The following is a 27,324-nucleotide window of genomic DNA, read 5'->3' as shown; positions in this document are numbered from 1 at the left end:
AACAATAATGATTTTATTAATTTTGTCTTTTAACCTTCCTACTACCTTTCTAAGTGGTTGCTCTACTGCCTTCACTGTATGTTGGCCTTTACCAATGAGATTTTTCCTTTTGTAATTTTCATATTTCTAGTTGTGATCTTTTCTTTTCCACTTAGAGAAGTCCCTTTAACTTTTCTTGGAAAGCCAGTTTAGTGCTGCTGAACTCTTTTAAGGTTTGTTTGTCTGTAAAACTCTTTATCTCTCTTTCGAATCTGAATGATAGCCATGCCATGTAGAGTATCCTTTGTTATAGGTTTTTTCCTTTCATCACTTTGAATATATTGTACCACTCCCTTTTAGCCTGCAAAGTTTCTTTTGAAAAGTCAGCTTATAGTTATGTAACTTGTTGCTTTTCTCTTGCTGCTTTTAATAGTTTCTCTTTATCTTTTTTTAATATAAATTTATTTATTTATTTTTAATTTTTGGCTGCATTGGGTCTTTGTTGCTGCGTGCGGGCTTTTCTAGTTGCGCTGAGTGGGGGCTACTCTTCGATGCGGTATGTGGGCTTCTCATTGCGGTGGCTTCTCTTATTGAGAAGCATGGGTGCGCAGGCTTCAGTAGTTGTGGCACACAGGCTCAGTAGTTGTGGCACACAGGCTTAGTTGCTCTGCGGCATGTGGGATCTTCCTGGACCAGGGCTTGAACCCGCGTCCCCTGCATTGGCAGGTGGATTCTTAACCACTGCTCCACCAGGGAAGTCCCTCTTTATCTTTTTGATATTTTAATTATAATGTATCTTGTTGTAGTCCTCTTTAGGTTCATCTTGTTTGGGACTCTTTGTGATTCTTGAGCCTGGATGTCTGTTTCCTGTCTCAGGTTAGGGAATTTTTCAGCCATTATTCTTCAAATAAGTTCTTGCCTCTTTTTTCTCTCTTCTCCTTCTGGGGCCCCTATAATTCAAATGTTAGTATGCTTGATGTTGTCCCAGAGGTTTCTTAAATGACCCTCATTTTTTAAATTCTTTTTTATTTTTTTCTATTCAATTTGGGTGATTTCCACTACTCTGTCTTCCAGTTTGCTGATCTGTTCTTCTGTATCATGTATTCTACTGTTGATTCCGTCTGGTGGGTTTTTTGTTGTTGTTGTTTGCTTGTTTTTGCCATATCATGGATCTTAGTTCCCCAACTAGGGATCAAACCTGCGCCCCCTGAAGTGGAAGCACAGAGTCCTAACCACAGGACTGCCAGGGAATTCCCTCTAGTGTATTTTTAAATTTTAGTTATTATATTCTTAAGCTCTGTTTGGTTCTTCTTTATGTTTTCTAATTTTTTGTTAAGATTCTCACTGTGTTCATAGAGGCAGTAATTTGAAAGGAGCCTAGTCAGACCCACCTGCTGATCTTGAAGGGCCTCCTGGTGAGGCAGGAGGCAACTAGGACTCCCACTGGGAATATAGGCACTGGCAGCAGCCATTTTGGGGAGCTCCTTCTATCATGAGGTCACTGGTGCTGGCAAGCGCCATACTGGAATCTTTCTTCTAGTGCATTAGCACCAGGAACTGACCCGTCCACCAGTGGACCAGCAGCAGTTCCAAGAACTCCCAGGCCACACAGCCATCTGTGCAGGGACCTAGCCCTTCCCACACATGGGCTGGCAGCCACCACGTGAGGCAGGACATGACAGCCAATCAGGCTGGGGACTAGTCCCTCCTATCAGTGCACCCACAGTACTCAGCCCTGCCACAGCCTGGGTAGAGGGCATCCCTAGAGCATATAGCTCTGGTGACCAGAGGCAAGTATGCTGCTGGGCTCCGTAGAATGTCTCATAGATAGTTCCTCTGTAAATAGTTGTAATTTGTGTATGTCCATGGGAGTAGGTGAACTCAGGGTCTTCCTACTCCACCATCATGGCCACCAAGCCTTCTCTAGACTGTTGCTTTAACAAGTTTATATCTTTCTGAAGGATACAAAGATACATCTGCCTTTCCATGTGTAGGCATATTATAGGCCACTGACACAGTAGAAATAGTATATGGGAGTATGTAACTTGCTCCATCAAAATTCCCTTATGCAGTAGTAAGTAGAACCTTGAGTACTGATATATCTCAACACTTGTGCTAATGGTATAAGAAAGAGGATAGGTGTGGAGGTAGAGGAAGGTAATATATGAACAGAGTCCTGAATGAACTGAGAAAGTGAACCATGTCAAACTCTAAGGAAGAGTGTTCTAGTCAGAGGGAACAACAAGTGCAAAAGAGGTGGACACATGCTTTAGTTTTGAGGATCAGCAAGAATGCCAGTGTGGAGAGAGAGGAGTAGGCAAAAGTTAGGGGAGCAGGCAGATCATGTGAAGTCTGATAGGCTTTCAAAAGAATGAGTTTCAGTTTAAGTATGGCAGGAAGCCACTGAGAGTAAGCAAGGGAATTATCTGATCTGATTTGCATTTTTAAAAGCTCACCATGGTTGCTATATGGAGAATGAATATTTGGGGGCAAGTATGGAATCAAGAAAGACATTGCAACTGTACAGAAGTGGTGGCAGGGTGGAAGAAGTTTAGTATGGAAGGAGTGAATGAGACGGAAAACTTTGTTCTGTTTCCTGGCCAGAACCCCATCTCTGGTTCATCATTGCAATAATATTCTTAATATTATTTTAGGATTCCTTATTCTCCTGGGCCTTAAATAGGCATTGTAGTACATGTAGAAATGCTTCTAGGTAACTTGAATGCTAGTTACAGTTGGAGTCTAAGAATTCTTTTAACGTTTTATTGAAGTATAGTTGATTTACAAGGCTTCAGGTGTATAGCAAAGTTATTCAGTTTTATATATATATATATATATACATTTTTAATATATATATTCATTTTCACTTTCTTTTCCATTATAGATTATTACAAGATAATGAATATAGTTCCTGTGCTATACAGTAGGTCCTTGTTGTTTATCTGTTTTACATATGGTAATGTTCAACTGTTAATCCCAAATCCCTTATTTATTCCCCCCCCACTTCCCTTTTCCCTTGGGTAACCATAAATTTGTTTTCTATGTCTGTGAGTCTATTTCTGCTTTGTAAATAAATTTCTTTGTATCATTTTTTTAGATTCCACATATAAGTGATATCATATGATATTTGTCTTTCTCTGTCTGACTTACTTCACTTAATATGATCATTTCTAGGTCCATCCATGTTGCTGCAGATGGCACTATTTCATCCTTTTTTAATGGCTGAGTAATATTCCATTGTATGGATATATATATATATATATATATATATATACACCACATCTTCTTTATCCATTCAGCTGTTGATGGACATTTAGGTTGCTTCTATGTCTTGGCTATTGTAAATAGTGCTGCTGTGAACACTGAGGTGCATGTATCATTTAGAATTAGAGTTTTCTTATTTTCCAGATATATGCCCAGGAGTGGGGTTGCTGGCTCATATGGTAACTTTATTTTTAGTTTTTTAAGGAACCTCCATACTGTTCTCCATAGTGGCTTCACCAGTTTACATTCCCACCAACAGTGTAGGAGGGTTCCCTTCTCTCCACACCCTCTCCAGCATTTATTATTTGTAGACTTCTTGATGATGGTCATTCTGACTGGTGTGAGGTGATACCTCATTGTAGTTCTGATTTGCATTTCTCTAATAATTAGTGATTTTGAGTATCTTTTCATGTGCCTGCTGGCTGTCTATATGTCTTCTTCGGAGAAATGTCCATTAGGTCTTCTGATCATTTTTTGATTGGGTTGCTTGTTTTTTTTTGATATTAAGCTGTATAAGCTGTTTGTATATTTTGGAAATTAATCCCTTGTCGGATGCATCTTTTGCAAATATTTTCTCACAGTCCATAGGTTGTCTTTTCATTTTGTCTATGGTTTACTTTGCTGTGCAAAAACTTATAAGTTTAATTAGGTCCCATTTGTTTATTTTTGCTTTTGTTTTCATTACCCTAGGAGACAGATCCCAAAAAAGTATTGCTGCGATTTATGTCAAAGAGTGTTCTGCCTATGTTTTTCTCTAAGAGTTTTATAGTATCCAGTCTTACACTTAGGTCTTTAATTGATTTTGAGTTTATTTTTGTATATGGGGTTAGAGAATATTCTAATTTCATTCTTTTACATGTAGCTGTCCAGTTTTCCCAGCACCACTTATTGAAGAGACTGTCTTTTCTCCATTGTATATTCTTGCCTCCTTTGTCACAGATTAATTGACCATAAGTGCGAGGGTTTATTACTGGGCTCTCTATCCTGTTCCATTGATCTATGTGTCTGTTTTTGTGCTAGTACAACACTGTTTTGATGACTGTAGCTTTGTAGTATAGTCTGAAGTCAGAGAGCATGATTCCTCCAGCTCTGTTCTTCTTTCTCAAGATTGTTCTGGCTATTTGGGGTCTTTTGTGTTTCCAAACAAATTTAAAATTTTTTTGTTCCAGTTCTTTGAAAAATGCCATTGGTAATTTGATAGGGATTGCATTGAATTTGTAGATTGCATTGGGTAGTATGGTCATTTTAACAATATTGATTCTTCCAGTCCAACAACATGGTTTATTTTTCCATCTGTTTGTGTCATCTTTAATTTCTTTCATCAGCATCTTATAGTTGAGTACAGGTCTTTTGGCTCCTTAGGTAGGTTTATTACTATATATTTTATTCTTTTTGATGAGATGATAAATGGATTGTTGACTAAGTTTTTTTTGTGGATCCAAGACACCTGACTGTATAATTTTCTCTAGCAGTGTTCAGAAGCCCAGGTGTATAATGAAGGCAGATGGTTAAATTAATCTAGAGTCAAGGTTTTGCTAGACATGTCTGGGGGATGAACAAAGGGGCCAAAATAATATTACCACAATTCTCACTAAATGTTAATATGTTAATCCACTACATATTACAAGAGAATATTACATGGTAATATTACATGGTAAAGAGAGGTAAAGAGAATATTACATGGTAAAGAATATTACATGGTAAAGAATATTACATGGTAAAGGAATATTACCTTACCTATCAAGGTAGGTAAGAGGACAGTAAGAGGAATGGTAAAGAGAGGATGGGAGAAGGAGGGGGAAAAGAAAGAATGTCAAAAGGTACTGTCTAACAAAATAAATTATGAATGGTACAACTTCAGGTTTTTTAAGGAGAGTAATCCTTCCTGGAATTCCTCACATCATGTTACATATCTGTAATTTACTTTATTTTTTTCTTTTTAAGAACTTTTTATTATTTTCAGATTGATCTTTTTAAATCAACATAATAGCATCTCAACTTTCACTAAAGATACAAGTAAAAGAATTTTTTCAAGTCCCTCCCTACTTCCTGAAAATATTTCTTTTGCTGGGTGTTATTTGTGCTGAATGTTCAGATTGGTTCTTCAGTCCCTCTCTTTGAATCGCTAAGTCTTTTCACAATATCAGCATCTTTTCACCATTTACTCATGCTTTTTTTTTTAACTTTTTATTTACATTGGAGTAGAGCCGATTAACAACGTTGTGATAGTTCAGGTGCACAGCAAAGGGACTCAGCTGTACATATGCAAGTATCCATTCTCCCCCAAACTCCCCTCCCATCTAGGCTGCCACATAACATTGAGCAGAGTTCCCTGTGCTGTACAGTAGGTCCTTGTTGGTTATCCATTTTAAATATAGCAGTGTACATGTCAATCCCCAACTGCCTGACTATCCCTTCCTCCCTTCCTTCCCCCGTGGCAACCATAAGTTCATTCTTTAAATCTGTGAGTCTGTTTCGTTTTGTAAATAAGTTCATTTGTATCATTTCTTTTTTAACTTCCTCATATAAGGGATGTCATACGATATTTCTCTTTCTCTGTCTGACTTACTTCACTCAGTATGACAATCTCTAGGTCCATCCATGTTGCTGCAAATGGCACTATTTCATTCTTTTTAGTGGCTGAGTAATATTCCATTATATATATATATATATATACACCACATCTTCTTTATCAGTTCCTCTGTCGATGGACATTTAGGTTGCTTCCATGTCTTGGCTATTGTAAACAGTGCTGCAATTAACATTGAGGTGCATGTATCCTTTTGGGCCATGTTTTTCTCTGAATATATGCCCAGGAATGGATTTCGGGGTCATATGGTAGCTCTATTTTTAGTTTTTTAAGGAACTTCCATACTGTTCTCCATAGTAGTTGTACTGATCTACATTCCCACCAACAGTGTAGGAGGGTTCCCTTTTCTCCACACCCACTCCAGCATTTATTGTTTGTGGATTTTTTGACGATAGCCATTTTGACTGGTGTGAGGTGATATCTCACTGTAGTTTTTTTTTGGGGGGGGGGTTCGCGGGCCTCTCACTGTTGTGGCCTCTCCCGTTGTGGAGCACAGGCTCCAGATGCGCAGGCTCAGCGGCCATGACTCATGGGCCTAGCCGCTCCACGGCATGTGGGATCTTCCTGGACCGGGACACGAACCCGTGTCCCCTGCATCGGCAGGTGGACTCTCAACCACTGCGCCACCAGGGAAGCCCTCACTGTAGTTTTGATTTGCATTTCTCTAATAATTGGTGAGGTTGAACATCTTTTCATGTGTTTCTTGGCCATCTGTATGTCTTCTTTGGAGAAACGTGTATTTAGGTCTTCTGCCCATTTTTTGATTGGGTTGTTTGTTTTGGTGATATTAAGCCTCATGAGCTGTTTGTAAATTTTGGAGACCAATCCCTTGTTGGTCACATCATTTGCAAATAGTTTCTCCCAGTCTGTGGGTTGTCTTTTAGTTTTGTTTATGGTTTCCTTTGCTGTGCAAAAGCTTTTGAGTTTAATTAGGTCCCAGTTGTTTATTTTTATTTTTATTTCCATTATTCTGGGAGACAGAATGAAAAAGATATTGCTGTGATTTATGTCACAGAGTGTTCTGCCTATGTTTTACTCTAAGACTTTTATAGTCTCCAGTCTTACATTAAGGTCTCTAACCCATTTCAACTTTATTTTTGTGCATGGTGTTAAAGAATGATCTAATTTCATTTTTTTACATGTAACTGTCCAGTTTTCCCAGCAACATCTGTTGAAGAGACTGTATTTCCACCATTGTGTAGTCTTGCCTCCTTTGTCATAGATTAATTGGCCATAGGTGCATGGGTTTATTTCTCGGCTTTCTATCCTGTTAACATTGGTCTATATTTCTGTTTTTGTGCCATTACCATACTGTTCTGATGACTACAGCTTTGTAGTATAGTCTGAAGTCAGGGAGCCTGACTCCTCCAGGTCTGTTTTTCTTTCTCAAGATTGCTTTGGGTATTCAGGGTCTTTTGTGTCTCCATACAAATTTTAAGACTTTTTTTGTTCTACTGTGAAAAATGCCATTGGTATTTTGATAGAGATTGCATTGAATCTGTAGATTGCCTTGGGTAGTGTAGTAATTTTGACAATATTGATTCTTCCAATCCATTAACATGGTATATATTTCCATCTGTTAGTGTCTTCTTTGATTTCTTTCTCCAGCATCTTATACTTCCTGGAGTGCAGGTCTCTTGTCTCTTTAGATAGGTTTATTCCTAGGTATTTTATTCTTTCTGATGCAGTGGTAAATGAGATTGCTTCTTGAATTTATTTCTGATCTTTTTTTTTTTTTGCGGTACGTGGGCCTCTCACTGTTGTGGCCTCTCGCGTTGCAGAGCACAGGCTCCGGACGCGCAGGCTCAGTGGCCATGTCTCACGGGCCCAGCCGCTCCGCAGCATGTGGGATCTTCCCGGACTGGGGCATGAACCCGTGTCCCCTGGATCGGCAGGCGGACTCTCAACCACTGCACCACCAGGGAAGCCCCAAACTGACCACTTCTTGATGGTCTCTGGCTTACATATTTCAAATGCCGGAAAATTGTATGAAACTAGACCTATTTCATGGTCTGAATAAAGTCAGTGTCAATAATGTCAATTTTTAAATTAACATTTTTGGATCCACATTTTATGATTTATCCAGACTCCTAAATCTTTTTCCACTTCTATGTTTTGTGAATGTGTATTTACCATTTGTACAAAGTGCTACAGTGATCCCTTATCTCACATTTGAAGGTCTAGGAATGAATATATGGTTCCAAATAATCCAGTACTCCTAGTATCATTAGTAAGAAATCATAAATGATTCCCAGATATCCACATAGTTTGATTAATTAGGCTCAGAATTAGAGACTCTCCAAGTTGAGAGGGATGTTAAAGATCCTTCCAGCCAACTGCCCCCGTCAAGAGTCAGCCAGGTTCCACTCACAGTCTGGCACTTGTCACTGACAAAAATGCTCTTTTTCCAGAGACAGTTTATTCCAGTTTGAAGCAGCTTTAACTGCCAGACAGTTCTTATTTAAATAGAAATTCTTCTCCTTGTGACTTCCACTAGGCTCTTTTTCTATGGTTTCTTTAGTATCATGATGAATACATCAATTTTTCTTTTACTTATTAGCCCTTTAAATATTTGAAAGTAGTTTTCATGCCCCCATCACAGCTTTAAAACAAACACTTATAGACAAATATCTTTATTGAAGAACACAGAAAGAACTCTGTGTTCTTTAACTTTTCTTTAACTTTCCTTCTGTTTATGTATTTTTACATCTGACTTATAAAACATCATATATAAAATGTTTTTTAAACTTTTATTAAATTTTTACATAAATCATCTGAGCTTTAGTAGAAGTATTTGAAAATTACAGATAGATATCTTCGTATGAGTATGCCTAGAAACAGATGAAACAAGGATTTGAGTGTAAGCAGATTATTTCGGAAATGCAGAGTACTTATGGGAATGGAGGAGTAATATAACGAAGAGAATCCAACCAGTGAAGGGTGTGTTATTAAGCCAGATATGACAGTGGGCTACTAAAGAGAAATCTCATGGAGAAATCCTGAGAAATGCTGTAAAAAAATGCCTCAGAATGAGGTCACCTCAAGGGTGAGCTACTACCTCAGCATTTTCAGCCTGCTGCCAGACAAGCTGTCTTCCACAGTTCTGGAATAAAAAGCTGTCAGACACAGAGGAAGCATTAGAAGTTGGCTGCAGTACTACATGGGACACTGGCAGCATCTGTGATAATAATCAAAATAATTATAACTATAATTATTAATGAATAAAATTTTCATGTAATTCTATTCAGAATTTTTCTATATATATATATTTATATGACTATAAGTTATCATAAATAAGGTAATTCTGGACTTCCGTGGTGGCACAGTGGTTAAGAATACACCTGCCGGGGCTTCCTTGGTGGCGCAGTGGTTCAGAATCCACCTGCCAATGCAGGGGACATGGGTTCGAGCCCTGGTCTGGGAAGATCCCACATGCTGCGGAGCAACTGGGCCCGTGAGCCACAATTAACTGAGCCTGCGCGTCTGGAGCCTGTGCTCCGCAACAACAGAGGCCGCGATAGTGAGAAGCCTGCGCACCATGATGAAGAGTGGCCCCCGCTTGCCACAACTAGAGAAAGCCCATGCACAGAAACGAAGACCCAACACAGCCATAAATAAATAAATAAATAAATAAATTTATTAAAAAAAAAAAAAAGAATACACCTGCCAGTGCAGGGGACACGGGAAAGATCCCTGGTCTGGGAAGGTCCCACATGCCGCAGAGCAACTTAAACCCGTGTGCCACAACTACTGAGCCTGCACTCTAGAGCCTCGAGCCACAACTACTGAAGCCCACGTGCCCTAGAACCCACGCACCCCAACCACTGAGCCCATGCACCACAACTACTGAAGCCTGCACGCTCTAGGGCCCATGTGCTGCAACTACTGAGCCCGTGTGCTGCAACTACTGAAGTCTGTGCACCTAGAGCCTGTGCTCTGCAACAAGAGAAGCCACCGCAACGAGAAGCCTGTGCACTGCAACGACGAGTAGTCCCCACTCGCCTCAACTAGAGAAAGCCCACAAACAGCAACGAAGACCCAACACAGACAAAAAAAAAAATATATTATTAATATTATTAATAATAATATTAATAATAATATATAATATATTATAATAATATATATAATAATAATATAATATATTATATATATTATAATATAATAATAATATAATATTATATAATATATATATAATAATATATATAATATATAATAATAATATTAAGTTAATATATATATTATATAATATATATATTATATAATATATATATTAATATATATATATTATATATATACATATATACATATATATGTATATATGTATATATATACACATATATATGTGTATATATATATATCATATATATATATCATATCTTTCTGTCAATAAATATAAATCTACTCATATCATCACTAATTATGATATACTATACCATGACTTATTAAACTAATTCTCTAGTTGGACACTTAGATTGACTCCAGGTTTTTGCTGTTCTTCAGGGAGATGCTTTATTTCAGTCTCATTTGAACATTGAATTTATACTTGGTTCAGTTGCCGCTCAACTATATGTTTATTATGATAATGTGCTTAAAAGATATAAACAGTGTGGGAAAGAACGCTGTGTATTCAAATGCCAGTGATTCATACTTGCTTTGCAGTTTAGGAATATTACTTAATTCAGATACATTTGAGTTCAAAACACTGTATTATGTCTTGTGATTATATCACAAGATACAGCCATTTAGGTTACAGAGATTCAACTTCATGTGTTTCACTTAACACCACTACCACAACTTAGGATCCATTTCTTTATATTTATGAAGATTAATTTGGATTCGGGCTGAGTACCACGAGTTCAGAGCCATCACGGCTTCCTGTGTGTGGTTATATAGTTGGAGTACTTTCTTTTCTCCTCAGAACCCTTGTTGTCTGTTAGTTTATAGCAGTGCTAAATTATGCATCATATCCTCATGATCTCAACTTGTTCAGTGGGTATGATATTAAGTTAGGTTTTCTGAGAAACAGATTGAGATGGAGATGTGCATGTGGGAGGTTTATAGGAGTGTAGTCTCAGAAACATTCTGAGAAACATAACTTCATCTGGAGACAGTTTATCCTGGCTTCTGTTTACTCTTTTTTTTTTCCTGGAGAAATTTACAACAGGGTTAGTAGGAAAAATTCCAAATCCTAACATTGCATTTGATCTTGAAACTCATCATGTCTCTCCTTTTCCACAGATCCTATATCTCCTTTACATTTAACTAGCCCTTCTGCTGGGCTAGGTGGCTTGTCTGGTGGGGCTATCCAGACTCCCTTCTTTGAGGGATCTAAGTCCTGAGTTACCATGTCTGTCTTAGGTTGTGGACGCTTAAGCTTTGTCCATTTGCTATGAAAATTGCCTAGGGAAGTTATCAAGGGGCATTCCAGTGGACCAGCTAAGTGCAGAATAGGCTTCCTTCCCCTGCATCGTGTAACACAATGCTACCTCATCCAAGTCAGTTACCCCGCCAGTACAGGGACTCTTTTCCTTGACAGCCAGCCTCTTGGCACAAGGAATCCAAAATGAGCAGGCAGTAGCCTCATAGTAAAGTTTAATGACTCTTATTACTGTGTTCCTATTTGGAAGCATTTCCCCTATGCAAACTAGAACCTCTAGGCCTGCAGAGCATGAAGTTGCAGTGACAGAAATCACTTGGGGCGCTAGTAGAGAAAGCTACTCCTACTTCCACAACCTGGGTTCCCCTGTTTGGAAAATATCCCCATACAATGGCTACTGATTTGTGTGAACCCTATCCTGAAGAATCATGCCCATGCATACATGATGCTGTGCTTTCGTAAGTCTGTTCTACTTCTCTATCAGGCCTGCAGGTTTGGAGGGATACAGTGTGTGATAGGACCAGTGACTCTCATGGTTCTGGGTCCACCACCACATCTCTTTTGTAAAAATGCTCACTTCATCTGAGACAGTGATCCTTTGTATAGTGGTGTTGTCTGAGGCACTTTGGGCAGGAAAATTAAACCCATTCCTGAAATAGATCTCAATATTAATTTGGAGGGGATGTCTCAGCAAGCCCCAGACCTTAAAAACTTCACTCACATGGGTAGGCCTGAATTTTCATAGGGTTTGTCTCCTATACTCTGGAGTGCATGTGTCTTATCAAGGTATACAGAGTACTTGCCTGTTTCTTAGGCAGTAAGTTCAACTAACATGAAATCTCTAATGTCATAGAACAGTGTGGTGTTCCATGGGAAGTCCAGATGGTCCACGTATTTTCCACTATGTTTTTTTTGTTTGTTTGTTTTGTTTTTTTTGCGGTACGCGGGCCTCTCACTGTTGTGGCCTCTCCCGCCGTGGAGCACAGGCTCCGGATGCGCAGGCCCAGTGGCCATGGCTCACGGGTCCAGCCACTCTGCGGCATGTGGGATCCTCCCGGACCGGGGCAGGAACCCATGACCCCTGCATCAGTAGGCGGACTCTCAACCACTGCACCACCAGGGAAGCCCTCCACTATGTTTTAATGGAGAGTTAACCCTGGAGTAAGACCATTAATGTATACTATTGTCCATTCCACGTAAAAGCAAAGTGCTTAATCTCCTCCTGCTTCTAGGTATTGAAAACACGTATTTCAGATTAATAGCCACATACCACTTATTAAGGGCTGTGGTAATCTACTATAACAATGATATCACATCCATTATAGTAGCTACAATTAGGATTACTGCTTAGTTAAATTCGAGATATTATCCTCCTTTTATTTTAGAGGCCAGACAGGGCAGTTACAGATGAATAAAATGGGTACCTTCAAGGGGAGTGCTAACCTTCTCTCCTTTCATACAACACTACCCACTGGCATTTTTCACAGAACTAGAACAAAAAATTTCACAATTTGTATGGAAACACAAAAGACCCCGAATAGCCAAAGCAATCCTGAGAAAGAAAAACAGAGCTGGAGAAATCAGGCTCCCTGACTTCAGACTATACTACAAAGCTACACTAATCAAGACAGTATGGTACTGACACAAGAACAGAAATATAGATCAATGGAACAGGATAGAAAGCCCAGAGATAAACCACGCACATATGGTCACCTTATCTTTGATAAAGGAGGCAAGAATATACAGTGGAGAAAAGACAGCCTCTTCAATAAGTGGTGCTGGGAAAACTGGACAGCTACGTGTAAAAGAATGAAATTAGAACACTCCCTAACACCATACATAAAAATAAACTGAAAATGGATTAAAGACCTAAATGTAAGGCCAGACACCATCAAACTCTTAGAGGAAAATATAGACAGAGCACTCTATGACATAAATCACAGCAAGATCCTTTTTGACCCACCTCCTAGAGAAATGGAAATAAAAACAAAAGTAAACAAATGGGACCTAATGAAACCTAAAAGCTTTTGCACAGCAAAGGAAACCATAAACAAGATGAAAAGACAACCCTCAGAATGGGAGAAAATATTTGCAAATGAAGCAACTGACAAAGGATTAATCTCCAAAACATACAAGCAACTCATGCAGCTCAATATCAAAAGAACAAACAACCCAATCCAAAACTGGGCAGAAGACCTAAATAGACATTTCTCCAAAGAAGATATACAGATTGCCAACAAACACATGAAAGAATGCTCAACATCATTAATCATTAGAGAAATGCAAATCAAAACTACAATGAGATATCATCTCACACTGGTCAGAATGGTCATCATCAAAAAATCTACAAACAATAAATGCTGGAGAGGGTGTGGAGAAAAGGTAACCCTCTTGCACTGTTGGTGGGAATGTAAATTGATATAGCCACTATGGAGAACAGTATGGAGGTTCCTTAAAAAACTAAAAATAGAACTACCATGTGACCCAGCAATCCCACTACTGGACATATGCCCTGAGAAAACTATAATTCAAAAAGAGTCATGTACCAAAATGTTCATTGCAGCTCTATTTACAATAGCCAGGACATGGAAGCAAACTAAGTGTCCATCAACAGATAAATGGATAAAGACGATGTGGCATATATATACAATGGAATATTACTCAGCCATAAAAAGGAACAAAACTGAGTTATTGGTAGTGAGGTGGATGGACCTAGAGTCTGTCATACAGAGTGAAGTAAGTCAGAAAGAGAAAAACAAATACTGTATGCTAACACATAAATATGGAATCTAAAAAAAAAGAAAGAAAAGAAAATGGTCAGAAGAACCTAGGGGCAAGACGGGAATAAAGATGCAGACCTACTAGAGAATGGACTTGAGGATATGGGGAGGGGGAAGGGTAATCTGGGACAAAGTGAGAGAGTGGCATGGACATATATACACTACCAAATGTAAAATAGATAGCTAGTGGGAAGCAGCCGCATAGCACAGGGAGATCAGCTCGGTGCTTTGTGACCACCTAGAGGGGTGGGATAGGGAGAGTGGGAAGGAGGGAGATGCAAGAGGGAAGAGATATGGGGACATATGTATATGTATAACTGATTGACTTTGTTATAAAGCAGAAACTGACACACCATTGTAAAGCAATTATACTCTAATAAAGATGTTTAAAACGAAAAAAACAAAACAACAAAAAAAATGGGTACCTTCAAACCTTCATCATTTATGTCTTTGAAGATGGTACTAATCTCTGCTGTTCCCACTAGAGCAGTATTGTTTTTGATTTTACAGTCTTCCAAGGATGGGGAGGGCAATATCAGGGGTTTCCGCTTGGCCTTTTCTATTATAATGGTTTTTCTTTCATAGGTCAGGAAACCAATGTGAGTGTTCTGCCAGTTGCTGAGAATGTCCACTCCAATTATGTATTTAGATACCAGGGAAATGACCCTTAGATCATTTTATATTTATTTTTATTCTTGGAACCAATGGAGGCACTATGAGATGGACTTAGGCCAAGATTCCATTTTTTATCTGACTTCCTTACTCTAACAGAACTCTATTCCTTAGTCTAACAGAGGTGTTGTGATAACGTTTTGGGCCATGGGGTATTCAACTCTGTTCATTCAGACCTTACATCCAACATCCCTCAGAAACTTGTATGTGTTCCCTTTCCTCAGTTTATAATTACCTGAGAAAAGTCTTTGTGGGGGAGGACTGGGGAATCACTGTGGTACACATTTGCTGTTGTATTGCAGTGTCCTTCTTCAAGGGATCTGGCTTCCCTAATTGATGGGTTCTGAGTCTGAGAACTGTCTTAGATCTGGAAACTAGGCAAGGGATTTTTTCTTCCTACTGGGGCAGCTGACCCCAATCTTTTGCTGATCCAGTAATATATGTCCCTGATTGATTGTTTATAGTGAGTAATACTTTGTTGGATACCTATCTAGCTCCTGGATACATCATGTTCTATAAATTACTGTGGGTTGGGCTTCCCTAGTTGCCTTGCTACCCAAGAGAATAATTACACCCACCTTGCTTCTGACAGTTAGGTGCTGCCACCTGGCCTCTACTATTCCAGGATTATACCATCACTATTAGGGAGGCTAGTTGTGTTACAAAATTTCTTACTGTCAGCTTCTTCTTACAGAGAACAGGCACTACTGAGCATCTCCCTGCTGCTGCAGCCCGTCCTCACCATTGCATCTTGTATTGCTTTGGTAAATAGCATGTCTTCAGGGCCATACCAGGCAATATAATTAGCTGTTGAATTTTCCACTTCATTTAACATAGGCCATTGCTTTTTCAAAGCTTCTAAGAACCATCCCAGAAACTTACTAGAACTGGATGTCAAGATCCTTGCCAGGGTGTTAATTCCAATGTTATAGGAGAGTGCCTGTATATCAACAGACTCTTCTTCAGTCCGCTTTATATTCTGTTCCCTGTGATTCAGCATCCTCAGGATCTACTTCCATGTATATGGTCCCGGTTTTGGGTCACTGCATGTTATTGAGATGCTACAGCTCATTTGTTGCTCATTTCTCTTCTGCCTTAGCAAACCCGACACTACCGAATTATGTTGAGATTTTACTCTAGTTATTGATCTGGACATAAGTTGGAGGCAGATCCCAAGAAGGATAAGCATTGTTTTGTAAGTCACCTGTCTATTTGAAACATCTGCATATTCTTCAAGCAGAGCAGTGCTCATCTTCTAACAAGAATGAATGGGGCATATCTGTAGGCTCAGAGGGTTCAGATATACCAGGGGTTCAAAGTTCTGAGCTGGATCTACCCAGAATCCTTAACTCAAGTCTCAGGGTCTCATTCTTTCCATATCAGGGCCCTGATTTTGGCATAGGAAACTTTCTAGGGTTGAAAATGCAATATTTTCTAAAATTCCGCTACTCTTAAGATGAGGTCCTCAGCCAATGATGACTTCTTTAAGTGCTACCTAATAAGATCTTTAGTATTCACACTTTGCTTTGAATTGATGAGTAGTCATCTTTAGCCTATCATTTTCTTTTTTCACTTCAAAACATTGATGGTGTTCAGCAACAACTAGGCAATTCCACAATCCTTGTAATTACTACTTCTCCGGTACCTCTCAAATGCCAGAGATATTGAACAAGCCAGTGCATCTTCTTCCAGATCATATCCCAATTAGCCACAATTGGGAAGCCTTAATGATTTTACTGCTTCAGGATACCAGGACTACCAATACTCTACCTACCCACAGGGGTGAGGTCCTCATTGGCAGCTGGCCAGCAAGTGATTCAGCTCCTGAATACCATCCTTAGAGTCCACTTCCTAGCCCATTCCTAACACATCCTGAGGCTCTGTAGGAGCAGAAGCTGAGACAAGGATTCAGATGCAGGGGATTTATTGAGGGAGTGTACTTCCAGAAGAAACCTAAAAGAGATAGAAGTGCAGTGCTCTGGTGTATTTTAAATGGTTTCTTTTCCTCTCCCCCTGAAGAAAGACCAAGGGGATTTCTCTCCACTATATACTGTGGGAATCTGGTCAGAGTCCTAGAGGTAAATCTCACAGTATGTGGGTACCCTCCATGACTGAATTTCTTTGGAGTTTTTAACCCTCAGAGTTGTCTGTACTGAGCCTCCAGCAATTTGTCAATTACTGTTCTGTTTTTCCTACCCAGGCACTGGTTCCTGTGGCATTTGCAATTGTGAGTTTCTGCTCTGCTATGTACTTAACAATACAAATGATGAAGCATTTTTACTGAGTCGGGGCAGAGATTTCAGCATTTTCTAAAGAAAACTTACACCTAAAATTGTGCTCTTCTGTGGCTATTTGGGATAATCATGTGGAAAATCATTATAAATGGTGCATGTTTCATCAAGGGGCCACCAGAATCCTGTGTCTTTTAGGTTACCTTGGAGGAAACCTGAACCCATTCTGAAAACCAACCAGCGATCAGTACTAAAATAGCATATAAGTCCTGTGGAAACGTTTTGAACAACTATCATGAGTAGAAAACAATCTAAAAGATTTGAATTTCAACACAATCACTGTTTATAAATGTGTATTTTAAATCATATGTTAATAAAGAACAGTTTCTTCTAACATCAAAAAAGAGTAGACCATTTAATTTTGACTCTTTAATGGAATTAAAAAAATAGAAGAAATATAGCTCAGTTTTACAAATGTAGCCTTTAGGACATTAAATAGATTAGATTTCTATGGATACAATAATATAGAAGTTCATGGCAAAGTTTTCAAATGTAATAAAATCTGTTGGATTTTTCTATAATAAATACGAGTTTAAAAAAAAAAGAGGGATAGAAGCAAGCAGGATAGGGAAGGGGAAAGAGCATGCAATGATGAGGTCGCAGGTTAAGTCTGACTTAAGAATGGGGCTGGGTCCTCTGGAATATAAATCACACTGACAGTTTTCCCAACTTGAGGCAAGAGAGCCAGGCTTTTAGACTTTTAGGTCGGTCATTTACTAACACCCCAGCCACTAACCTATGCACCTGGAATGCTTCTTTTGTACTTTGAGCAATAAGTAGAAATTTGGAAAAATTTTTTTAAAAGTGGCCTCATGCTGTTTACTTTCTTCCAAGATTTCCTGGTTAATTTTATTGGGGAGTAATAACAAAAACCAAAAGTGTGGAGTCCCTTAAATGTTCCCATTGCTCAAGCTATGATATTTGAGCAGGAAAATAACAATAAAAATTATTATTATTTTAAGAATTGATGTAAAATGTGAGTCTGTGAAAGGAAGTGAGAATATGCAAAAGAAAAATTAATATAAAGTATTTAAAAAGATAATCATAATTATAAAAATGTTCACTTTAATAGGAAATCTTTAATGTTAATTCTAGGTACACAGGAGAGTTACTGATAGGCAAAAATGCTGATAATTTTAGAGGCAGAGGTGGAAAAGATAGTTCTTTTTAAAAAAAGTTATGAGTTCATATTGATCTTCCCAATTTATCATATATGCCGATACCCAACTTTTTTTTATCAACTATGTTTTTTTTGGCAAGTGAGGTTTTCTATTACACTGACATAGATTTAATTCCATGCCAAGCCCTGTGCTGAAGCCCAGAGTCTAGAATTTTAAAAGTTTAAACATGAACTTTCAACTCAGTACTAAAATACCACTCTTTCCCATTTTCTTGGTGCTATTATTGGTGGTCACTACTCTTGTGACCCCGTAAGAATAATAGCTAATAATATGCAAGGAACTCTTCTAACACTTCATATTATTGCTGTCACATTTTACAGTAACCTTATGAAATAGGAAGTATTGTTATCCTCATTTTTCAGTTTAGAAAACTAAGGCTCAGAGAGGTTAAGTGTAATTGTCGCATAGCTAGTAAACAAATGAGCCACATGACCACCTCTGCTCATTTTAGAAAATGAATTTCATGGTAGCTGGTTTTAAAAACTAAAAATGTTAAGAATAATTTTATCTGTGGTTGTCTGTTTTACTTGAGACAACAATCTTCCATCTACCCATCTGTGGTCAAGGAAGGAAGTAGGGGCAAATATTATGGTTCAGAACATTCAGTATTTTATTAAAGAGAAAGAAAAGAAGCTCTGTGTGCTGGAGAAAAGTTGGTGTTGCGATTAGGGGTGGCAGAAATAAACACACCTAAACACTGGTCCACTGCAATGAGTTCCTAAAGAGATAGTAAATTACTTTTTTAAAAGCCTCTGTATAAGAAAAATAGGCAAGAGTTTACATTGGACTGAAATACTCTGCTCAGGGACAAATGTGGCTTTCTTAAGGATTTGGGGGTATGTCATAGTTAAATAATTCAGAAACAATTAAATATAATTATTTCACCTGGTTATGTAAGGAACTGACAAATGTGTTCTGTTTTCCCATCCTTTAATATTCCTTTCCAGTGACAAGCTAATCACCTCTGTTTCCTTCTTCATCTGTCTAATTTCCTCCTTCAAGCAGAATGTGTAGCAGTATGCAGTTCTAAGGAGCAGAAGTGAGAAAACATCTCCTTTCTTTTTAAGAGTTTTTAAAAGCTTTTTTTAAAAGAAAAATTTTTTCTTTATTCCTCTATTCAACTCAGTGGTGCAAAAAGGATATAAATACTTTTTAGAATTTGTGGAGGTACAAAATACTTTTCTACTGTAGTTTGGAGTCTCTGTGCTTGAGGTCTCTGCCACTGGCTCAGATACTTTGCTGTGTTATTCTAAAATAAATGTGAAGTTTCAGAACTGGAGTACAGGAAGTCTTGCTGTAGTGATGATCAGGTACTATCATCATTCCTCACTCCACTTAGGCTCTGATTCAAACAAAACACCTGGTCTAGGAAAAGTATAAAACAGTAGCAGCCTGGAGAACTACCCAAAGATGCCTAAGGGGACATATCAGTTGTGGTCCCAAAAATGTCATGATTTTTTGATTCATTTCATTAGGCCTTGAGCTTGCATTGGTCCTTAAAAGGTCCCTAACTAAAGTGAAAATATTTGTGGGAGGAGTAACAGTTTAGAAGATAGTCAATTAACTGATAGCTTGCTGTGGCCAAGACCAGGCAAGAATATGCCACATAATGAGTGTTTAAAGAGTCTGTAGCATGTGTGGCGGTGGAGTTGGTAAGATGGAAGAAGGGCAACTGTAAAACATTTCCATAGCTTGATTGAAGGTCACTGTTTCAGGAGACCCTTGTCAATTTTCCCTTCATAGGCTATCAAACCCCAGACACTTAGGATACAATGTTTTCCCTGTCTCTTGAGAAAAAGATGAAAATAATTTGTGGCTATTAACCATGTTTTGTAGGTCTTGCCCAGATTTTGTGCACCTTTCTATGAAAGATACATTTCACATTATAGCAATCATGGATCCAAAGTAACTTTGTTTGAAATTTATGCCAGGTTTCTGTTTATTGTCTCCAGTTAAGGACAAAGAGAGATCTGCCTAATAAACTGTCTCAAATGAGATAATGGAGTTATGATAGGATACCATCATTATTGAACATTTCAGCCCAAACAGCAATTATAAGAAGGTTAGAACTCCATCCTCCTTTGAAGAACATATCTGTTGTAGGCAAAATCCTCTGGATTTGCCCCCAAAATGTCAGAGTGTGTAGTTTCACTTGAACATAAAAAAATTATTTCACAAGCAGAGGACTAAGACTGCACAAGGGTTGGACTGCAGCCAGTGTGGTGGTATTTGCATGTTGTGTAATATTGTTTTGAATGGAGAAAAATGAAAGGACGGCAGAATAATCCTTGACTGATCTCTAGGTTTTTAGCTAGTCAAAATATCAGGCCTAGCTAGAGGTTATTAACTCTAGATTCAGCAAATGTCTTAAGCAGTCAGACTTAGCAGTTGCCAAAATATTGAGCTCAAAAAATTTCTGGCTTCCTAAAATCATTTAAAAATGTAGTCACAAAGATTGAGTTATGTGTAAAAGAGAGAACTGCTGTTTTATCTGGCACTGTGTATTTCTTTAATCATTCAAAATGTTATTTAAACTAAAATACCAAGCTGAGGTATACAATATGCTTCCTCTTGATTTCTCTAAATCCTAGTGCCTAATTTTGTTAAGGAGGCACTTTAGACACTGTTGTCATTCTCCTTAGTACTTGAGATGAGTGGGAGAGGATGCATGATAAGTACATAATGAAGCTCTTGGTGTGAAGGTATCCATCCCTGTAAGTGAGCTTAAAGCTATTATAAGGTGAACAAGATTGAAAAAGAAGCGACTTCGATACTTTGGGGAATTAACTTCATTCAGGGAAGTTAGCTTGTGCAGGTTTAAAAGGACTCCCAGACAGAAGTAGGTTGGAAAGTGTTGAGTGATGAGGTGTTAGGTGTGAGGTGCAGGCGGAGATGTTAATTGCTGCATTTCTATTTCAAGCTCTGCCATGTGTCTTCCATTAGTATAAACCTATTTAAATTATTTACTTCTCTTGACAATGCAGTGGCTGATGGCACTTCTTGTTTATTATCTCTGTTGTTTTCAGTATTCTTACTGTAATATGATGCTTTTATATCAGGTTACTGAATAGCAGGAAACATGTTTGCCATCACATCAGAAATATATTACTTTGAAATTTAAAAATAAGCTTTTCATACACAAAATTTTAGTTACTCCACCCAAACCCTGAAATAAGATAGTCAGTTAATAAAGACTAAGCTCTGTAACATAATTTCACACTAGATGAGAGTGCTTGGAAACTACATTTCTAAATACCTTTGAATTATTTTTCCCTCTCCATCTTCTCTCCAATTCAGCTCATCTAAACTACCTAAGGTAAGTTCTTTCATATTCTTATACAAAACTGATAAATATTTGGATCCTTGTAATATAGGGCCTAATGTTTGGGTGCCTGACCTGCTCACAGCCCCTTTCTGAACAAATAGACCAGTAGCAGCCCTTAAGTGTAGGTGGCCATGCTCAGGTTTATAGGATCTCAACACCATAACCACAGTTGATTAGACCCAAAGGTAGCAAATGACCTGGCAAGCAGATGAGTGAGCCTATTGTGAGAGCTTTGGCCAAGAGTGGTGCCCAGGTGCCCCGTAACTGGCCAATACCAACAAAGACTTCTCTTGGAGAGTTTGAATGAGACACTTGTTTTGAAAGGGTTATTTCACTGTTCTTGCCCGGAGCAGTAGCAATAAAGACAGTGACTGAGTCGTGGAGCACTAGAATGGGGAGCAATGAAAGTCTACTGTTGTCTGTATGAGGAAGTAAGTAGATTGCTAACATTCTGTTGTTTCCTTAATGACACCCCAGTTCTCCATGGCCTGGCTATATGGCTTTTGAGACGATTTCCTTTTCTTCCAGTGACCTCCTCCTGTATATCCACAATAGAGACTCATTAATTGAAATAACATGAGACTGTTCCTTACAATCCTAAAAAGCCCAGATCAGTACTTCTCAAATTTTAACATGCATACAAATCTCCTGGGGATCTTGTTAAAATGCAGATTCTAATTCAGTAGCTGTGGGGTGTGGCCTGTGATTCTGCATTTTATAAGTTTCCAAGTAATACTGGTGCTGTTAATTCATGGTCATGGATTGCACTTTGAGTAACCAGGGTTTAGATAACACCTCCTCGATGGGCTACGTGCTAAATGATTGATTGATCTAAAGTTCCTACTAGGAAGTAACATCTATAAAGATTATTTTAGTCTTCAACAACAGAATTTTAGCACTGGAGAAATCATCTACTTCAGTGCTGTCTTATCTGTTCAGGCATATGGTATATGAGAAATACCATAGAATGGGATTGTGTATAAACAACAGAAATTTATTTCTCACAGCTCTGGAGGCTGGAATTCTGAGATGAGGGTGCTAGCATGGTTGGGTTCTTGAGAAGCCCTCTTCTAGGTTGCAGGCTGCTGACTTATTATATTCTTTTTTTTTTTTTAACATCTTTATTGGGATATAATTGCTTTACAATGGTGTGTTAGTTTCTGCTTTATAACAAAGTGAATCAGTTATACATATACATATGTTCCCATATCTCTTCCCTCTTGCGTCTCCCTCCCTCCGCCCTCCCTATCCCACCCCTCCAGGCTGTCACAAAGCACCGAGCTGATCTCCCTGTGCTATGTGGCTGCTTCCCACTAGCTATCTACCTTACGTTTGGTAGTGTATATATGTCCATGCCTCTTTCTCGCTTTGTCACAGCTCACCCTTCCCCCTCCCCATATCCTCAAGTCTGTTCTCTAGTAGGTCTGTGGCTTTATTCCTGTCTTACCCCTAGGTTCTTCATGACATTTTTTTCCCTTAAATTCCATATATATGTGTTAGCATATGGTTATTATATTCTTAAATGGCAGAGAGCAGAGAGAGAAAGCGAGCTCTCTGGTGACTCTTACAAGGGCACTAATCCTGTTCAAGAGGGCTCCACCCTCATGACCTCATGTAATCCTAATTACCTACCAAGGCTCCACCTCCTTATACCATCACATTAGGGAGTGGGGTTTTAACATGAATTTTGGGAGGACAAAAATGTTCAGTTCATAACAAATGTCTCAACCAATGCCAGAATCTTTTTCTACTGTATCCATGATGTGTGGTCTCATTCAGCCTCTGAGTGAATGCTTATTAGTGATGAAGAATACACTACCCTACAAGACTTTCTATTCTACTGGCAGACAACTCTGGTTATGAGGCCTCTCAAAGGCAGGGCCTAACTACAGTGAAGCCTACTCTAAATGTGCAAAAACTATGAATTAGAGGATTTTAAAATAATCATATTTACTACCTATTGATTGTCATGACAACTCTACAATATGGGTTTCTGCATTTGACAAGTAGAAATTGAGGCTCAGGGTAGGTAAGTTACTTACCCAAGTTTGCACAGCTATTAGGTGGTGGAACCAGGAATCAAACCCAGATCGGAGTCTAAAGTGGGTGTTCTTTGCACAATACTATATTGTCTTTCAAAGTATAATTTTGTTTCTTTCAAATGCTTTAAATGTCTAATTACCAAAATAGTTTCTTAGCTGGGACCTCTGCACACAGAGGTCCTCTTCCTATTCATTTTATTTACTGCTGTTGGATGAATTTTCCTTCAAAATAAAAAATATATATAGTACTTCTCCAAAGTTCAAGGAGCCTTCGACGTTTTCTCACTGTCCTTCACTCCTTATTACTCCCTGCTACCCACTGTTAACACTGTATGGGACATCCCAGTCTCCTCTTCCCTTCCCTCCAAATACAAATGATTCTTTTGTTTCCCAGTGTTTGCCAAATGTTACATATTCTTTAAGGCCCAGGTCAAATCCTTCAAATGTATTTTTTCCTTCCCCGTGAAGTTTTTCCTTATTTCTCAAGACATTTAGGAGCTTTCCCTTCTTGAATTCCTATAACAACTATTACATGTTTTAGCCCTTTCTGAATCACAAATTCTATCATATTGTTGTCTTGACTTTTACATTTTTTCAGTCTCATTTCCTCCAACATCATTTAAACATTTTATAAACTGCTAACATATAGCTTTATATGTAATGGATTTTCCTACCCAGCCCAATTTATACCTCGGAAATAGCATGTATTTTATTTTTATACATTTTATAGTTGGCTACAGACAGAATGTCAGGACAGGATTGTTTTCTTAAACTTTGTACTTTTAACATGTCTAAGGGTTAAATTCTGATTTTGAAACACTTTAGAGAAAAATAAATTATTATAGTGGTTATAAAATTAAAGTATTACACTAATTTAAAATTTTATCAAAAACAGTGGGGTTGGCGGTCATAAAAACCTGGCTTTTAACCCCAAAGTTACTGTTAATGACCCATGTAACCTTGAATGAATTTTTAAATCTCTCTAGATTTAAAAGGTTGATTTCCTAATTATTGAAAATGAAGGGCCTATGCCAAATACTGTACTCCTCTAAAATGTGATGATTCTATAGTATAATTTCATCTGAAACTTTAAAAATACTTTAAGTAGGTTGGGATTCCATTCTAGTTAACGTTAAGGATATCTTTGATGGTTACAATTACCAAGCTGTGTTTGCGTCATGCACATTTTGAGCTGAATTCTCATTAGCTACCCGCCCCCCAATAAACCTTTTCTGTTTCTAGTTTCTAGCTCCATATTATTGAATCAACTGCAAATGTTTATTCGTGTCACGCTCAAAGTGATGAATATTATTGGATAAAGGTCCGGAATTCACAACATCCTTTGAACTCCTGCTTGTTTTCACAATGTTTCCATAGCTAAATGCTCTGTTTTATACATTCTCATCACCCCAAAACATTATTTCAAAATACATGTGGTGACTACATAGAATTACAAACATTCCTAATTTTTTCCAAATATTTGCAGAATTGAATTATGAAAGACTAGTTTTGAATGGGCAAGTTCCATTTAAAGTGGAGGAAATCAAAAGCACTGTTTCAAAAGTTTATCAAAGAGTACTTCCTTATTCAAGAGAGGTATTGTGAGAGATGATACATGCCCTCTATGACTTGACTGACAGCTGAGTCTTTTAGTCATTTTGTAGGTAACAAGTATTATCTGAAAGACACCAGAAGATTGGTATTATCAGGGCAGGACTTGAGGAGACCTCTGTCATTTGGGGGATGACAGATCAAAATATGGTACAGCTTTTCAACCAGGTCTAATAATTATTACACATAAACATTGGCATAGAGAAAATTTTGAATAATTAAAGCTAAGGCTCAGCTTTTGCTCAAGAAGGGCTATGGATTTTACACACTCTTTTCTGACCTCATCTGACATTAATTACACAATGTTTGAAGGTAGGGAACAGCTGCTGAAAATTACATAACAAAGAATAGTGTGGGTGAATGTGTCTTGTTTGCTGCCAGTTGTCAATCTTCTGGGGAAGAAGAACATCCAGAAATCATCTCTCCCTCCCCAAATAGATTATTAAACATGCTTAGTTAGGGACAGTGGTGAGATGGAAAGAAATTTTTCTTGACTATTCATTTTATTCATTCAGTGTGACTCTTATAAAAGGTTGACTTTTTTTTAAATTGAAGAATAGTTGACTTACAATATTATATTAGTTTTAGGTGTACAACCTGTAGAGTGATTCAGTATTTTCATAGATTATACTCCATTTAAAGTAATTACAAAATAACGGCTATATTTCTCTGTGCTGTACAATATCTCCTTGTTGCTTATTCATTTTATACATAGTATTTTGTGTCTCTTAATCCCATACCCCTCTCTCATCCCTCCCCCTTCCCTCTCCCCATTGGTAACTACCAGTTTGTTCTCTTTATCTGTGAGTCTGTTTCTGTTTTGTTATATACATTCGTTTTATTTTTAAATTCCATATATAAGTGATAACATACAATATTTGTCTTTGACTTATTTCACTAAGCATAATACTCTCTAGGTCCATCCATGTAGTTGCTAATGGCAGAATTTAATTCTTTTTCATGGCTGAGTAATATTCAATTCATCTGACAATGGGCATTTATGGTTGCTTCCATATCTTGGCTATCGTAAATAATGCTGCTATGAAGATTGGGGTGCATGTATTGAATTAATATTATAAAAAATATTTTTTCTCATAATAATTTGAAAGCAAGTAATTTGAATAAACAGGATTTACATAGGCATCTACACTTATCATAAAATATTGAAGAGCTAATCCATATATTAATAACAGCACCATTTTCTGCGGTGAAGAGAAAGTGAGAACTTTCCCTGTATGAATTTTGTCACAAAGTTCTTTGATAACTGAAGCTGGAAAACACATTTAAAGTTTTTCTACTAAACTTATGACCAGGAAGAAATAAATTAAGTGAGTTCCATAGTCCTTTTCATATTGCCCTGACTGGACTGTACTTGTTTTCCGTTTATAACTACTTTATGCATTTTGGTGTATAGTATATTTGATTTATTATATTGTTTGCATTTGTTGAGAAATACTCAGATTTTATAAGTTTGTTTTAATTCAATTTAATTAAATTAATGTATATGCTGTTGTTTTTGGTTCTACTATTTCCCTTCAGGACAGCTATGTTGAAAAATGAATAGTCACTTCCCAATGATGCCACGATGAAATGTTCAGCTTTGGATGTTTTTAAGTAAAAAATGAAAATAACAATTACTGCTGAATTTCTGATATCTATAAAAACACTGGGGAAAAAAACAAAACCATATTAGCACTCTAAATTAATAGAGAACACTTTTGAAAATTATAACCTACAGCTTTCTGAATTGTGAGAAACTTCTTTTAAAGTTACATTAATATCAGTAAAACAAATTTTTGACCATGATTAAAATTGTGAGTTTTAAATGACTTATTTAAAATAAAATGTAACAAAAAGTGGAAAAAAATCTAGCAAAAAGAGATGATGTGGTAAAAATTTAAAGTGCCATATGTAAAGAAATTGGCAAGAGGCAATTCAGTTGGTCAGGCCTAAGCTTCAGATTTTGGGATATGGACGGATTCAAAAGAATTATGCAACCATCTTTTGGCACCAAATTCCTCAAACATATTGTTGATAGTAATTGCCTTCCACTCATTCCCTTATAACATGGCTTCTAATTCTTCTACTTTACTATAAATATCCTTCCTGAGGCCAGTGGCTTCTTTCTTGCCAAATCCAGAGATCTTTCCCAGTCTGCTTATTGCTCAGTCTTTCCACTGTATTTTAGACGGGTAACTTCATATGTGTTTCA

General features: G+C 37.8%; 1 protein-coding gene and 1 pseudogene across 4 annotated transcripts in view; one reads left to right on the top strand and one right to left on the bottom strand.

The window, feature by feature from the left end:
• TEX9 (testis expressed 9) overlaps positions 1-27,324 on the top strand; it is a 216,143-nt gene that overhangs the window by 95,062 nt on the left and 93,757 nt on the right. Inside the window, exon 4 of one of the 4 annotated variants that reach the window (XM_060005921.1) lies at positions 2,864-2,902. The exons of 2 other annotated variants lie outside the window; for them this stretch is intronic. In XM_060005921.1, the coding sequence (XP_059861904.1) occupies positions 2,864-2,902 (39 nt within the window). Of the gene's footprint in view, positions 1-2,863; positions 2,903-27,324 lie in introns of those variants that run through there. One more of the 4 variants, XM_060005923.1, reaches the window with a different exon arrangement.
• On the bottom strand, positions 12,622-12,675 carry LOC132421472 (U6atac minor spliceosomal RNA; annotated as a pseudogene).

Source organism: Delphinus delphis, chromosome 2 (genome assembly GCF_949987515.2).
Source record: "Delphinus delphis chromosome 2, mDelDel1.2, whole genome shotgun sequence".
NCBI classification, from domain to species: Eukaryota; Metazoa; Chordata; class Mammalia; order Artiodactyla; family Delphinidae; genus Delphinus; species Delphinus delphis.
This window is presented reverse-complemented; position numbering and strand designations above follow the sequence as displayed.